General features: G+C 55.2%; 2 protein-coding genes across 2 annotated transcripts; one reads left to right on the top strand and one right to left on the bottom strand.

The window, feature by feature from the left end:
• Positions 1 to 1521, top strand: LOC116648752 (sesquipedalian-1-like). The gene is made up of 3 exons (XM_032430971.1): positions 1 to 203; positions 419 to 560; positions 786 to 1521. Exon 3 carries the CDS (start codon positions 809 to 811, stop codon positions 1424 to 1426), a length of 618 nt encoding a protein of 205 aa, XP_032286862.1. The 5' UTR covers positions 1 to 203; positions 419 to 560; positions 786 to 808; the 3' UTR covers positions 1427 to 1521.
• Positions 1522 to 1570: 49 nt separating this feature from the next.
• On the bottom strand, positions 1571 to 11902 carry TBC1D10B (TBC1 domain family member 10B). The gene is made up of 9 exons (XM_032430970.1): positions 10950 to 11902; positions 7954 to 8053; positions 7551 to 7658; positions 7354 to 7460; positions 4252 to 4366; positions 4059 to 4124; positions 3689 to 3878; positions 3190 to 3344; positions 1571 to 3099 (listed from the first exon to the last, which is right to left on the bottom strand). Exons 1-9 carry the CDS (start codon positions 11900 to 11902, stop codon positions 2476 to 2478), a joined length of 2418 nt encoding a protein of 805 aa, XP_032286861.1. The 3' UTR covers positions 1571 to 2475.
• Positions 11903 to 15472: the final 3570 nt, after the last annotated feature.

Below are 15472 nucleotides of genomic sequence, written 5' to 3'. Positions count from 1 at the left end.
GCGACAATGGCGAGAGCAGGGGACGTATGAACGCTTAGACCCTGATCAGACGAGAGGGATGGCCGGATGCGGTTTCGACTCCCCCATACAGCAGTTAGAGGCTCTGGGGAGAAAGTGGAGCGCACTCTACTTAAAGGGGCGCCCAGGACCATGATGGAGGACCAGAGTGGGACAGTGGGTTTCGGCCTGTTTCCCTTTCCAGGGTAGAGTCACCCTTCCCCAGGGTTGGCCAAGAGCTTTGCGCCCCTCACCATCTCCTTGGGAATCCTGCTTTTCCATTCAGCGTCCAAATCTGTCTGTCCTCTCCTACTCCTAGGGGCGGGCTTGCTCTTCTCCCTGAGGAGAGGCCGGGTTCCGATGGCCCGCCTGGAGGCCCCGGGTGGCTCTGGGAGCATTTACCGAACCCAGCTCTCTTTAGGACCCGGGGGAAGTCATTTATCCCACGCCTATCCCTTGGGCGAGTTCCCGGTTTCTGAGGTGGGAAGAGCCATCGCCGGAAAGTTGACGGTGATACCTGTGCCCGGTACCCAGGCCAGAAGTCTCTTGTGTCCTGATCTCAGGTAGGCCTGGAAAAGGGCAACGGTGCCTCTCTCGAACCACAGCCGCAGGCAAATAGGGGCCCAGGCCAGCGGCCCCTGCCCAGGGTCTGTAAACTGGCCCAAGGGGCAGAGCTGGAGGTGGGAGGTGTGGGTCCCAGTGCTGTGGGGACAAGACCGCTACCTCTTGAGGACAGTCTTAAATCCCACTGGGCTAGGACCAACCCTCCTCTCTCTTGCCCCCCCAAGGTTTACTCCCCGCTTGGACTACCATGAAACTGCACCAAAAGTCCGTGCTCAGTTTCTTCCGGGGATGCAGAACACAGGCTCCAGACCGGGAGGGCATCTTGCTGAAGAAGGGAACCCGAAATACCAGCTATCAACGCCGCTGGTTCATCCTCCGGGGAAACCTCCTCTTCTACCTGGAGAACCAGGCGGACCACACCCCCCTGGGCCTCATTGTCTTGGAAAACTGCCAGGTGGAGCCGCGCCTTGGGGCCACAGAACCCTATGCCTTCACCATCCTGACCCCCAGGGCTGAGGGCACAGGTGGGCGGGCCTACAAGCTGGCGGCAGAAAACCAGGAAGAGCTGGGAGCCTGGCTGTGGGCGCTGGCTGGGGCGAGCTGGAGGCGGCTGGTGGTGCTACTGCCCCCCCTGGAGGCCCGGTACCGGGAGCTGTGCCAGGCAGCTGGCCAGGAGCCCAGCTCACCCCCAGAGGACTGCAGCTTCCTAGGCACCCTCAGTACCCCCTCCAGCTTCCAGGAGTTGCACGAGCACTTTGGGAAGGAGATCCGGGTGTTGCAGGTGGTACGTAGAAGGCCCCAGGCCAGTGCCAATGGAAGCAGCAGATCCCAGACAGAGGAGGAGCAGGAGCTCAACAGCTGTTGATGAGTGACTGAAAGATGGACCAAAGGCCAAGAGGTACCTACCTGCCAAGACCAGCCAACTGCCTCAGGAGACACCCAGATCCCGGCCTGCTCCATTGTTTCCCACCCCCTACCCAGTCCTTATTTGAACCCCCATCATCAAATAACAAAGCAGGAGACAGGCCCAGGTACAACAGCAGGTTCTTTTCTGGTTCCTCAAAGCGCCGCACAGGGTGGGAGCAGAGAGAGAAGAGAATGTAAACATTGGGTTCCACCCCCTGGAGCTCAAGGGAAGACCCCTTCCCCAGATAGGGGCTGGAGGGGGAACAAGGTGAAAGGTGGGGACCCTGGTGGAGACAAAGCAGAAGCCTGAGAATACACAGGAAGGTGGGTGAAGAGGAAAGAGAGCAAGGAGGATGGCAGGTGGGGAGAGGTCCCGGGAACATTGCCTGTTCCAGTGCATGTCCCCTTAAATAAATGAGTGCAAGAACATTGTGGAAGGAGAACTAAAGAACAGAAGGTAGAGCGAACACCCCTACCCTGGACCCACCAGGTCCTCTGTACATAATTACAACACAGAGATGTCCCGAGTAGAGCGAGGAGAGCCTCGGCCCCCAGGCACAAAGAGGGGGAGACCAGCAGAGCTGAAGAAGGGAAAAAGGAACCCAGCTCCACTCACGGATAAGGGGAGCAACTGGTGTAAGAATCTGAAAACTGCTGCTTCCCATCGCCAAGTCACCCCTGAGGTGACAAAAGGCCAATCAGGACTGCACCTGGGAAGGACCCCAGAGGGAATTGGGGCAGGAGTGACAGAAACCCCAGCTGGGCCCAACTGGAGGTGAGGGGGCTCCAGATTTGTTCACGGCTACCCCGAGGAAAGGCAGCTGCCCCGTGCACTCACTGTCCCAGCTGTGTAGGGATCAACAGCTGGCAAGGAGATGGGGAGCCAAACCGCTTTCCCCAGAAAGAGTGACGGCCTGCCCAAGAAGCTTGGGGCAGCACCCCAGGCCGGGCCTGCTCTTGACTGAGGAAAAAAGAGGGAGGCCATGCAGTCCAGCCCCGAGATAGAGGTCAGAAGTAAGCATCCTGCCGGGCCTCAGATGCCGAGGACCTGTCCCCACCATCCTGGGGGCCTGGGGGCCCATCTGCCTTTCGACGCAGCGAGAGCTTCCTGCCTTGGGCCTTCTTTTCCTGCTTCTGCCGCTCCTTCTCCTGCTCTCTTTCCCACTTCTGCCGCTCCTTCTCCTGCTTTTCCCGTTCTTTCTCCTGTTTCTGCCGTTCCTTCTCACGTTCCTTTTCCTGTTTCTGCCGCTCCTTCTCCTGCTTTCGAGTCTCCTTGCTGGGACCCAGTGGGGTGCTGTTGCCAGTAGGTGAAGGAAGGGATGGATGCAGTCCCTCAGCAGTGACCACAGGCCCTGGGGCAGGCCCAGCGCTGGCCCTGCGGGCAGGAGGGGGTGGAGAGGGGGCCCCGCCGGCTGCCCGGGAACCTCGGCTCTTGAGGCCAGGGAGGCTAAGAAGGCTGGAGGAGGGGCCCAGGGGTGGCTGCTGCCGCCGCCGCTCCTCATGGATGGCCCGGGAGCCGTGTAGTCGCCGAGAGGGCCGATACTGCAGCTCCCCCCGGGTTTCCCGCCACTTCTTGAGCTGGGCCGTGTTCTCTCGCTCAATCAGTGCTTCTGTCACCGGGAGGGTGGTCACCTAGACCGAGAAGGAACGGGGAGGATGAAGGGGAGGGCGGGGACGCGCTGAAGCAGGTGCGGGCGCGGGCGGACTCAGGCCGCAGCCTACCTCATGCACCAGGAAGTCCTCCTGCATGCACTGCGGGGGCAGGTTGCGCAGCTGCTCCATGGTCTCGTACATGCCCTGGCACGAGCGCAGCTTCTCCACCGAGCCCAGCGTGTGCCGCAGCAGCACCAGGGCCACCCGGAAGATGATCTTGACGCCTGCAAGGGCACGGAAAAGACAGCACGGGAGATCGGGGCTGGGCTCTCAGCCCGTCCCATTTAGAAGGGACTCACAGGCCCTATCCCTGTCTTACTGCCATCCTCACGGATGAGGAAACGGAGGCCCCACGGAGGGAAATGAGCTGCCGTGGGTTTCAGGCTCCTGGGAGGGAGAGTAGGCTCTGGAATGATGGCAGAGCCAAGACCAGGCCCCAGTTTCTCCAGCCCCCGGACTGCGGACAGGGAAGCCTAGGCCTCAGACATACCTTCTGGCAGCAGGCCCCTCTCTGGCAGCCACCGTGGAAACCCCAGACCCCTCATGGCCTGAGTGGCTCCAGAAGTACCTTCACAGAAGAACATATCCCAGACGCGCAGCACTGACGCCCAGGGCAGGGTGCGGGCGAAGATGCACATGAACCACTCGGTCATGTAGAGCACGGGGTCAATGCGCTGCCGCCGCAGGTGACGGTGCGCCAGGGGGGAGGCCCGACGCAGCAGCGCGAAAAAGATTTCTCCGTCCAGCTGAATGGCCTCCTGCAGGCGGAAGAGGCCGTGAGAGGAGGCCTACGGTGGCCCCTGTGGGGTAGCACTGTCCCTAGGAGGGGTCCTCACCTCAGTGGGAGAGGCCCAGAGCAGAGGGACAAAAGGGCAGCAGGTGGGGCAGGACAAGGACCTCCCTGCAGCCTTGGGTGCACCCAGCCTTCAGACACTCACCAGCCCTGCACTGTAGTAACCGGGGAGGTACTTGTCGCAGATCTGCACCAGGCACCAGAAAGCTTGCTGAGGAGGGCAAGAACAAGGGGCGGGGGGACGGGACCTGAGAAACAGGGAGTAGAGTGCTCCCCCATCACCACCGTAGGCCAAGGTCCTCCCAGGCCCTCCCCAGCCAGGACCAGGGTATGCTGACCTCAGCAGGCATGTGCATGAGCAGCACGGCGGCCACTGGGGCCTGGGCCTGGCAGTAGCCCTCGTCGGGCCGGAAGATCGTGTAGGCCTTCAGGATTCGGTAGAGGTCCTGTTGCCTGTGGGTATTGGGAAAGACCATGAGGGCAACCAGCGGAGGTGGGGGCTCTCTGCCCCAAACTAAGCCTGCTCCCCCCAACCAGCCCCATTCCGGACCCCTCCTAGATCCAGTTCCAGATTAACCTCAGAGCTTCCCCACCACACACCTCCACTGGCGTTCCTAGTGCTGCCCATCAAGGTGAAGCCAAAGACTCCGACCATAAGCAAAGCATCCCAGGCTTCAGCCTTCCCCCCCTGCCTGCACACCCCACCTGCTCCCCACCCATTCCCCCGCACACGCTGTGCTCTCTCTCCTTCATCTGCCACCATCCCATAGACCTTCAAAGTCACCTTCTTCGGGGAGCTTCCACTGCCCGCAGCATCAGCCCCCCTGTCGCACTGAATGCTCTCAGCACCTCAGAGCGGGGGCTCTCCCAGGGCAGGGCTCCCCTCATCTGCCTCACTGGATGGAATCAGGTCCTCGTCACCATGTCCAGTGGGCCCCGGTTCTTGGAAGCCTCAGTGAAGGCTTGGAAAGCCAGCTGTGCCTCAAACCTTTCTCTTGTCTCTGCATCTAAAAGAATAAAATCTCTGCCCTAGACCTGCTCCTCTTTCTTGAGGGCGCCCCATCATCGTGCCTGCGAATCCCATTCAGTCAGCCCCACACTGGAAAACAGAGCCCTTCTTCACTCCCCGTGGCTGAAACCAAATCTTCTCAACACTACCTCTTGATTTTCATTCATATCTGTTCCTTCTCTCTGCCTCCACAGCCATTCCGTAGCTCAGACTTTCATTTCTTACCCAGAAAAAAAGTAAAAATGACCTCCTCTATCCCAAAATTCAGTCACTGAAGTGTGATCTTCATTTGTGCTTTATCTGCATACCTCCCTGCTATTTTTCACTTAATCTGTTTTCTCCACTTTGCAATAGCATCCATGAAATGACAGGTTGGATGCACTAGTTATTTTACCTAATACCTATTAAAATAAATATGTAATTCCCACAAGCTCCCATGCTTCATTCACCTACCTACCTGCATGTGTCCCTGCTTTCTCCCCTGTTGCTGTGGGTGAAATGTCTGTGGTCCTGGCCAAACACAGCCTTTCCACTTGGGCACTGCACTCCATCCACTCTTACCTACACGGGCCATCACCCCAGCAAGCGTCCCACCTCTCCTGCATCATCAGTTTTTCTCTCCCTACTAGATCATTCCCACTGGCATACCAACATCTGTTATTTCCTCTTGCTTAAAAAAAATGTCTCTTGACCACCACCCCCCTTTCCCCTCCAAACACCATTTCTCTCCTTACCTACTCAGCAAAAACTTCAGGGTACAGACTCACTGTCATCAAGCTCTTTCCTCCCATTCTGCAGTCAGGCTTTAACCGACTGCCCCGTGCAAAACTGCCCTTATCAAGTTCACCAATGACTGCCACTGTGCTGAGTCCCGAGGTCAATCTGCAGACTTGACTTTACTTGACCCATCAGCAGTATTTCATACAGCTGGTCCTGAAACCCCTCTTTAATTTGCTTCCAGAAACCGCACTGCCCTGGTTTTCCTTCTACCTCTCCAGCTTCTGCTTCTAGTCTCCCTTGCTGGTTTGTTCTCATCTTTCCATTCTTGAAATGTTGCAGCAACAGGGCTCAATCTTTGAGCTTTCTTTTGTATCTACACTTGCTGCTTTGATGATCTCATCCAGTCCCATAGGTGAGTCCCATCTAGAGGCTGACAACTCTCAATCTCCAGCTTACCCTCACTTTAAACTTCTCCCCAAATTCCAGGCTTGCATATAGCGTACATTCAACTTACTTGACATCTCCATCTGGACATCCAGTTAGCATTTCAAACCTCATATTCCAAAACTGAGCTCCTGATGTACCCCTCTAACTTCTTTATCCCCATTTTGCCCATCCACATCAGTATATAACAATTCCATCTTTCTAGTTTCTCAGGCCCAAAACCTTTAGAGTCAGCCTTAATTGTGCTCACTCTCTCTCCCTCTCTCTCATACACTCCACATCTAATCTGTTGGCAGATCCTTTTGGCTCTACCTTTAGAATATACCCAGAACCCAACCACTTCTCCCCATAGTTCCATGGCTACCAATCTGGTTTATCTGTCATGGTCTCTCTCCTGGATTATGGAAATGGTCTCCTAAAGGGTCTCTCTGCTTCTGTCCTTGTCTCCTTATAGTCTATTCTCAGCACAGCAGCCAGGACGATCCTTTCAAAACACAAATCAGATCAGATCACTTGTAACCCCATCTCCGTTCGCATTCTCTATTCCCCTTTCTTGCTTTAAACTCCTCTTTCATACCATTTCACGTGCAACATACTTTTTCCTTCTTTGTCTTATTTATGTATTGTCTATCCCCACTAAAATGGAATAAGCCCCATAAGGGCAGGAGTTTTGTCTCTCGTTAACTGCTGTCATCTGTGGCTGGACCAGTGCCTGGCAGACAGCAGGTGTTAAGTGTTTGCGGAAAAGATGAACCAACTGGTGGGAAAAAGTCCACCTGAGAGCCACCTAATACCATCCTGCATGTTACTAAGGACTGATATATATACATCTTGGGGAAGCCTAGCAAACAGAACAAAAGCACAAGTGCCTGGGAACAGTTTTTAAGGGCCTTTGCTGATCTGGCCCTAAACTGCTTCTCCAGCCTCAGCTCTACACAATCGCACAACCCAGACAGAGCTTACATAGACCCCCGGCCAGGAAAACCCTGCCCCCTGCTCTGTTCCCATCTAACCTTCAAAACCCAGTTCAGATGCCATCTCTTCGATACGTCGTCGTGCCTCCTGCACCCCCTCCAGAGGCCCCCCAGCCCCAAGTCAGAATCTCCCTCCCAGGACGCTTCCTTCAACATGGCTTGGCACTCAGTCCATGAAGGACCACTCTCCTAGAAGCCCTGGAGAGCAAGAACTGCTTTCAACCCAGCCCTGTATCCACCTGGAGCCTTCTACCAATGTTTGCTGACTGACCCACGTGGTCAGGCCATCTCACCCATGCCCCCCTCGAGCGGCAAACATCTCATGGAAAGGGAACTGGCGGTGCAGGTCCTTCTCAATCACATCCAGCCACTTGGGGTCCCCAGGCGCCCGTTCCAGCTCCTGCAGTGGGACAGCAGGGATTAGCTCAGGATCTGGAGGGGACTGATGATACCCTTCACACCACGTCACATCCCCATACCCTGGACACACCTCAAACTTGCCGGGGTTCTGCTCCAGGAGTTCCTTGCTATTGGACAGGTACTGCCAGGCCTTGGCTCTGAGGGAAGAGGGGATCCCCTTCCGGCAGCGCAGCTTCACCTAAGACAGAACGGCAGGCAAGGCAGCAGCTCCAGGGGCTGGCAGAGCCTCCAGGCTTTCCCCAGCAGTCCTCGGGCTTCCTGGCACACCCCTCACACATCCCATTGGCTTGACTCCACTGGACCTGGCTTGGCCTTCTATCTTTAAAGCTACTCCTCCCTCCAGGCCCAAGGACCACCTGCCCCAAGTGTGGCCTAGAGAGCAAATACTAACATGGCTTCCCCGGACCACATGAGCCCTCCCTGCCCCCTTCCCAACCTGTCCATCGCCCTGCCCACCACTCAGCCTTCCAAACCTTCTGGAAACGCCGTGACAGCCACTTATCCCAGTTACTGAACATCTCCAGCCATTTGAGCTCCCGCTGCCGAGCCACATCTACAGGAATGGAGCTTTCTCTGCAGGATGAAGGGAGCATGGAAGGGGTCAGGAGTGGTAGTGTAAAACATGGATTGCTGGCGGAACTGAAGCAAGCCACCTCCCCGATTTCAAATGAGAGACTGTGAGCTACCAAATACCAGGACATCTGGCCGCTTAGCCATCCACAGTCTAGCTTACCACTGAAAGGACTGCTCTTTGGAAGGAATCTCTGTACAGATTGTGTTCTCATGCTGGAGCTCTATACATGCTGGGTGTGCTGAAATCCTGCTTATGGCACATACAAATTTGGGGAGAGGGTACAGCATATTTAAAAACCACACTTTGCATTAGACCTGGGTCCAAGTTCTAGCTTTACCACTTACTCATTGTGTGACCTTGGGCAAGTCACTGAATTCCTCTGAGCCTCAATTTCCACATTTGTAAGATGCAGAGGTTATAGGAGAGAACAAACAGCAAGTGCTCAGTATTGGCAATTATTATCCATAAAAGAAAATACAGAACAAATATATTTCTCTGCCTCCTTAGAAGCAACTATCTGAGCTTCCTCCTATCAGACTCTTGAGATCTCCTGGGCCATCTGCAATCCCCTCTACCTCCTCCTCCCTGAAATCACCCTAGGTTCCCAAGCAAATGAAGTTTTCCTTGCACTGTTTGGCCACTGTTCTGTCACAGCCTCACACTCAAGATGCCCCGTGAGTCTTGAAACAGTTACTTGTAGGAGCCAGTACTAGGAGGTGAGTGGAAGAAAGAGCTTGAGTTTCCAGACAGACCTGAGCTCAAATCCCAGTTCCATCCATTAGAAGTTGGGGAATCTTGGCAAGTAATAACCTGAGTCTCTTCCTCTTCTATATAAAAGGGATGTCACCACCTACATCACAAAGTTATGAGAGGACTACCGAGAAACTATATAAAGGACTGGTAAATGGAAGGGCTCTTTAAATATTAGTTTCTTTTGTCTTAGAAGCCCCTTAAACACCTCTCATTAATTTCTATCTAAGTCAGTTCGAAACTCTACTAAGGATCAGGAAGAATAAGATAATATCTTTCCTGCCCTCAAGAAGGTCACAAGCTTGCAGGGAAGATAATTGCAATGTGGTATGGGAAATGCAATGATAAAAATGCACAGAAGAGGCACCGACTGGAGTAGGGGCAGTGGATATCAGAAAAGGCTTCCTGGAGGAGGAGATATCTGAGTTATAAGCCATGAAGAACTGAGTAGAACATACTAAGACAAGAAGGGGGAGAAAGGCATTCCTGGCAGGCGGGAAAGCCTGCGTAGCAAGGTGGAAAGACTACAATCCGTTCAACAGGACCACAGTACTAAGTACGTGGTTAGGAGTGGTGAGAGAGAACACCAGAAAGGCTGGCAAAGCCAGATACTAAGGAACCTATCTGCAGAATAAAGCACTTGGGACTTCATCCTGTGGCCAGTGGGGAGCCTCTACAAGCTTTTAAGGTAACATGTGCCCCAGTCAGTCTTGCCTCAGAAGTATATTCCTCCAGCACAGAAGATAGATTTTAGAGGGACAAAATTACAAAGCATAGAAATAGCAACCAGCACGGTGCCTGGCACACAAGAGGGGCTCACTAAAATCTAATTCAATCCAAGTTCCTTCGGGCAGCATGGTATTGAGAAAGCCTGTCACACAGATCCACATGTGAGTGGGGCAATCACTCAACTGCTTCAATCCTGTTTCTTCACCTATAAATTGGGTACAATGCTTCCTCCGTGCATGGGAAAACACCAAGGTCAAACTTCAGTTGCCTTCCTAAGACCATGAATGTCGGTGCTCAATCAAAGGTTTTCTGGTTTTTGTTGGATTATAAAACATGCTTAGAATATCCTCCCAAGTGTTTCCCCCAACTCCAGACAGGTGCCCCCAACCCCAACACGCACATACACAACTAAATCCTACATTTAGTCAGCATTCGGACCAGCCTCAGCTGACTTCTGAGTGGGCAAAAAGATCCCTTCCCTAGGTGCTCACAAAATCCTGTGATGATCTCTAGGCTAAACCTTATATTGAAACCAACTCTTGAAGTATTTGTTTCTCCCTCCAGATGATGAGCGCCTTGAAACAACTATTTTATCCAGCACAGGGTCTGGCACCTGGGTGCTCAGGTGATGTTGTAGGTTAAACTGACCAGCAGGTTAAAGAGGTACAGGAACAATGCGCAGGATCCAGAGAGAGGGAAGGAAGAAGTCAGAGGCAATCACACCCCTACATCAGGAGTGACTCAGGCCCCTGGAGGGAACTAGGAAAGAGTAAGCCGGGCTGGGGAGTTGAGGAAATGGGGAAGAGGCCTCCTCCAACCCTTTCCTTCAGTAAGAACACAAGACTGCCCTTCTCTGTTTTGCAGGGGAGCCTTGCCTTCAGGGTCTCCCCTCCATCAACCAGACTTCCCCATCTCACCGCCCCATCAGACCTAGGGCTATGGGGGAAGGGAAACGCCTGCATCCCTCCCAGACTCCTTCCCCCTCAGGGACCAAAGATCTCTACCAGAACCCCTGCCCAGCCAGCCTTCCAGAATATCTGGCCCACAGCTGGAGTTTCACATCAAGGACCTGGGACGACCTTAGGTATCATGTCATTCAACCTTTCACTTTATAGAGAAGGAAACTGAGGCACAGAAATAGGGAAGACACTAGCTCAAGGGCACACAACACACTAAAAGCAAAGCTCAGACCCAGAACTGACACCCGGTCTGAAACCCTAACAGGCAAGTGCCACCAAAACCTCAGGATGCTCTAGGCATGATAGGAATCACCAAGTATCTCACTCCTGCTGGAGCCATTCCCCTGGAGCCTCAGAGGAGGCTGGGCTGCCAGAGTCTGGGCCAGGTGTATCATTTCCTCCTCCCCAACCTCTGCTTCCCTGAAGCAGTCCCACTGGGTGCCCACTGGGTACTCACAGACTGCCCGAATACTGGCTGCCCCCAAGGAAGCCATACTTGTCCGTCTTGCGCAGGGCCAGCCCATTTATCTCCGAGTCTGAGCCCATGGAGCTCACATCATCTGCCAAGGACTCCAAGGTCCCAGACATGAGGCTTACGGAGTCCAAGTAGCTCAGAGTGTCCGGGGCCTGCCCTCGAGGCCCAGAGATGCCGGGTCCCAGGCTGGACGTGGAGCCTAGGTCCTGAGAGTTTTCAGCAGGCTCCGGAGCTGGGGTGACCGTCACGACAGCTACCAGAGCCTCACATGTCCCTGAAGGGCCTGGGCCAGGCCCTGAGGGGTCCTCTGGAGCCTGTGCAGTTGATGCTGATGTTGCTGCTGCAGCTCCATGTCCACTTGTCACCTGTCCTGCTGTCACTGCTGCAACCCGCGCAGTCACTCCTGAGGCCACTGTGGTTCCCGGCTTGGGGGCAAGCGGGGGTTTGGCGGTCAGAGCCCCAGGAGCCGTTCTGGAAGGGGTCCTGGTGGGGGTCCCGGTGGGGGTACCTGGTCCAGGGGCGGGGGAGGCTCTAGCCTCCTCCGTCTTCGGAGAGTCTGCCCCCGGGCCCAAAGCCATGGACCCCTCGGCTCCTGCCACTGCCGCGGGCACCAGGGGTTCTGAGCCAGCGGAGACCTGAGCCCTCGCGGCTTCGGATGAGGCCTCCAGCGTCAGCACCACCACTGTGCTGCTCGAGACGGTCGAGGCCGGGGCCGGGGCCGGGGCCGAGGTCTGGGTGGGCCCCGGTACCCAGGCGGGCTGCGCCTCCCCGGGGGCCACCAGGGTGACCGGGGCCGAAGTGGCCGTGGTCACTGGCGGCCCCGGAGCCACCACCACGACGGGTCCGGCCCGGGAGCCGCGGGGCGGCGGCGAGGGGGCCGCGGGGGCGCCATGACGGCGCGGCGGGGCCACCAGGGGCGCCGGGCCCGTCTCCATGGCCGCGGGCCTCCCCTCACATCCCCCCGCCGGGGCGGCCGCAGAAGGCGCCGCCCCTCAGGCCGCTCCGCGCCGCCCGCCAAGGAAGGGGAAAAGGCTAAGGGCGCGGCCCGGCGCGCGTCGGGGACGGGGGCGGCGCGCGGGCCGCCGCCCGGCGCGCGGGGGCGTGGCAGGGGTCCCGGGGCGCCAGGCGCTGGGGTCCCGCTCGCGCCCTCTCACCCCTTGCGCTCTCTCACCGCCTCCCCCTCCCTCCTGCTTCGGGCGAGCGGCCGACCTCGCGCCTGCGCACATGCCCCAGTGCCGGCTAAGCGGCCAGCGTTTCGGCGTTTCACGCCTGCGCGCGGGCTGTCCCATCGCGCTCCTTTTTTTTCTCCCGCCTTGTCAGAGTGTTTGGACGAATAATAGGAGAGAGGGAACTGGGTTTCTGCCAATCGTTGGAAGGGTGGGTGGGGTTGGAGGTGGGAAGGGGCTGGGTAATTTGGAAAGAGGAAATGGAGAAGGCGGAGGGCTATAAGACCAATGAGAGGCTGAGTGAAGGCAGGAGGAGGTGGAACGAAAGAGATAACTAATAGAAAAGCGGGAAGCTGAACCTCCTGGCCAGTAAAAATGGCTGGAGAGTGAATGACCACGGAGGAAGGCGGGTGCTGCGCGAGAAGAGGCGAGCCTGGCCAATGGAAACAGTAAAAAGGGAGCCAATGAAAAAGGGGAGTAGGCGGAGGTCAAGTTGACAGACAGTGGTGTCTCTTTGGGCGGTGACAGACAGCATCCGCAGTCAATAGGAAATGCTGAGGAATTCTTTAGGTCTCCCAAGAAGGTCAAGAAGGAATGACAGCTGGGGGGGGCGGGCCAGAATTGCTATTAATTTGCATCGTCAGCCAATGAGCGTATTCCCACACTTTAGCAACAGGGAAGGGAGATAGACGGCTGTCTCAGCCAATGGCAGCATCCAAAGGGTAGGGGAGCTGCCAGCAGGCGGTGCCGGCCCAGGGATATCGGTGACAACCGGAGACAAGCGCAGGAGGGGGTGACAGTTGGGGACAGCGCCGAGAGGGGGCGGGGGCCAGGGACATTAGAGCAGTCCTTAGCCAATAAGAGCGCCGCGCTGCTTTGCTTGAGTCCTTTTTGGGCTGCCATTCTCTCTCTCTCTCTCTCTCTCTTAAGTAGGCTCCACAGCTAAGGTGGGGCTTGAACTCACGACCCTGAGATGGAGAGCCGCATGCCCCACCGACTAAGCCAGCCAAGGGCCCCCTGGGCTCCCCTTCTCCATCCAGAGCCGCCTCACTCTGGTGGTCTGTAAGACCCCACCACAGATCCAGTGCCCTGATCAAGTACTCTCAACCTCCACTCTGTCTCTAATTTTCATTCCGACCCGCAACCAACCTCAACACTCAAAGCCCAGACGACTATTACCAGAGCCCCCAAATCCTCTAAGTGACCCATCTCCCTGGATCCTCCATTTCCTATGGGAATCCCAAGCCCTAAGTCCTTCTCCTCAACACCTCCCCTCCCCCATCTATCTCATCTCCTCCCCAGAATCCAGGCTCTAATTCCTTGGACCTCATCCTCTGAGTGCCCCCCCATTCTAGTGGGTATCCTAGACCCCAAACCATGAATTCCCAGTAACATGAACTCCCATATCTGTGTTCTTATTCTTTGGGGGATCCACGACCTGTCCCATCAACTCCTCTCCCATCACTGCCACACCTCTCTGCACTCCTCATTTTCTGCTAAGAAAGCAGACCCCAATCTCATGAGCCCCCAGGCTACCATAGATCACAAACACAAAGCCCTGACTTTAGGAGTCCCATCTCTCTCTGACCCCCATCCGTTTGAGCCTCAGGGTTAGAGGGCCCCAACTTCCATACAGAGTCCACCATCCTGAAATTTCAGTCAGGCCTAGCTCCCAATGTCCCAGGTCCTCCTTGGTTTCTGAGTTCTCTTAGGCTACTCGCTCCCAGCTCAGACCCAGATCCTGTGTATTCCCAGTCAGTGTCTGAGTTAGATACACAGCTCCTGATCGCCTTCTCCTCAATTTCCCCACTTTCCATTTGGCCCAAGCTACCTGAGCACTTTCCCCCTTCCCCTCTTTGGAGTTTTTCTCCCCTCCCAGAACCCCGGATTAAGTGGGCTCCTCCCTGGGCCTAGACCCCCATGGTAACCGTATAAGGGGAGGCAGCTGTCGATTGAGGCAGGGAGGGGCCAGTGTAGGAGGCCAAGGGCAGCTGCTAAGTTTAGGGTGGCTCCTTCTCTCTTCTTAGAGACAACAGGTGGCTGGGCCCCCGTGCCCAGAAAAGAAAATGTCTTAGAGGCATTGGCATGAGACTGGAGGAGGGAAAGAGAAGAGTCACCTTCCTCAGGACATCGGGTCCTAGAGGGAGCAAGAGAAGGAGGAGATGTGTGTCCTTGCCAACCTTGGCCTCCTGGGGCTTCCTCAGCCACTATTTCCCTAGGAGAGGGTACCTCAAAGTCACACAGTCAGCCAAACTGGTTCTTGCCCAGAATGAAGAAAGGAGCCACTGGCCATCCCAGCCACCGGGAGGAGGTGAACAACTAGCTTCCCTCTTGGTATTTGGATCCCCCTCCTCTGAGTTCCAACTTTCACAATAGGATCCAAAGAAATGATTATGGACTCACATTAGATTATGTTCTCCTGTTTCAAACTTTTCCAAGGCTCCCAAGGTCTCAATCCTCAGCCTGGCATGGAAGACCCTCCAATTTCTGGTCTCCAGCCTGCACCCTCTGCTCCAGCCCCATCACCATTCTGACAACCTGATTTTTCACTTCTCCAGGCCTTTGTCCATCTGTGCTCTCTGCTTAGCATGTCTGCCCCTCCACTTTCACCTGACTTACTTTTCCTGGCCTTCATAAAGTCATTCCCATAGTCCCACACAGGGCTGCTATGCTCTCTACTTTTGTGCTCCTAATCAGCTGTTATGACATTTTCTGCCTTTATCCTGTCTCCACAGCTAGGCTGTAAGTCCACCAAGGCAAGGCATAAATATTAATTGTAATGATTATATTTCACTAAACTGTTTCCAAATAGTGTTCATATCCACAAGTTCTGTGGGATGGGGAAAACAAGGCCCAGGGAGTTAAAGCACAAAGTGCAAGATCACAGAGCAGGCTTTCTGCTCCAGGCTGTCTAGCCTCTTTCTACCTGGTCATTCTATGCTTGGCATCTTTTCTTGAAACATCCTCCCTGCCCCCACCAAAGGGGACGTAGAAGACCTTCTTGATTCTTCAGCTTCTCAGACAGCTGTCTCCCTTTCAACTCTGCCACTACCCCACAAACATACATATACTTGACTGTGAACTCCACAATGGGAGTGGGGGACTATGCTTGCCAGGGGGCACCCATGAGGCAGAGCCCAGTGCCTGGCATACTGTAAGTGCTCAATAATTTTACTGGCCTTAAATCTGGAGGGACGCCTGGCTGGCTCAGTTGGTAGAGCATGCAACTCTTGATTTCTGGGTTGTAAGTTTGAGCCCCACGTTGGGTGTAGAGATTACTTAAAAATAAAAAATCTTAAAAAAAATACAAATAAATAAAAACATAAAAATGTTAATTTC

The sequence above is a fragment of the Phoca vitulina genome, unplaced genomic scaffold (genome assembly GCF_004348235.1).
Source record: "Phoca vitulina isolate PV1807 unplaced genomic scaffold, GSC_HSeal_1.0 scaffold45, whole genome shotgun sequence".
In the NCBI taxonomy this organism is placed as follows: Eukaryota; Metazoa; Chordata; class Mammalia; order Carnivora; family Phocidae; genus Phoca; species Phoca vitulina.
The sequence above is the reverse complement of the archived record's forward strand: the minus strand, read 5'-3'. Positions and strand labels throughout refer to the sequence as shown.

Excerpts from the sequence above, each read along its gene's own strand:
- LOC116648752 (XM_032430971.1), top strand. The coding sequence starts at position 809 with ATGAAACTGCACCAAAAGTCCGTGCTCAGTTTCTTCCGGGGATGCAGA.
- TBC1D10B (XM_032430970.1), bottom strand. The coding sequence starts at position 11,902 with ATGGAGACGGGCCCGGCGCCCCTGGTGGCCCCGCCGCGCCGTCATGGC. Across the intron at positions 7,461-7,550 it reads AGAACCCCGGCAAGTTTGAG|GAGCTGGAACGGGCGCCTGG; the intron begins GTGTGTCCAGGG and ends GTCCCACTGCAG. Across the intron at positions 3,345-3,688 it reads GGATATGTTCTTCTGTGAAG|GCGTCAAGATCATCTTCCGG; the intron begins GTACTTCTGGAG and ends GTGCCCTTGCAG.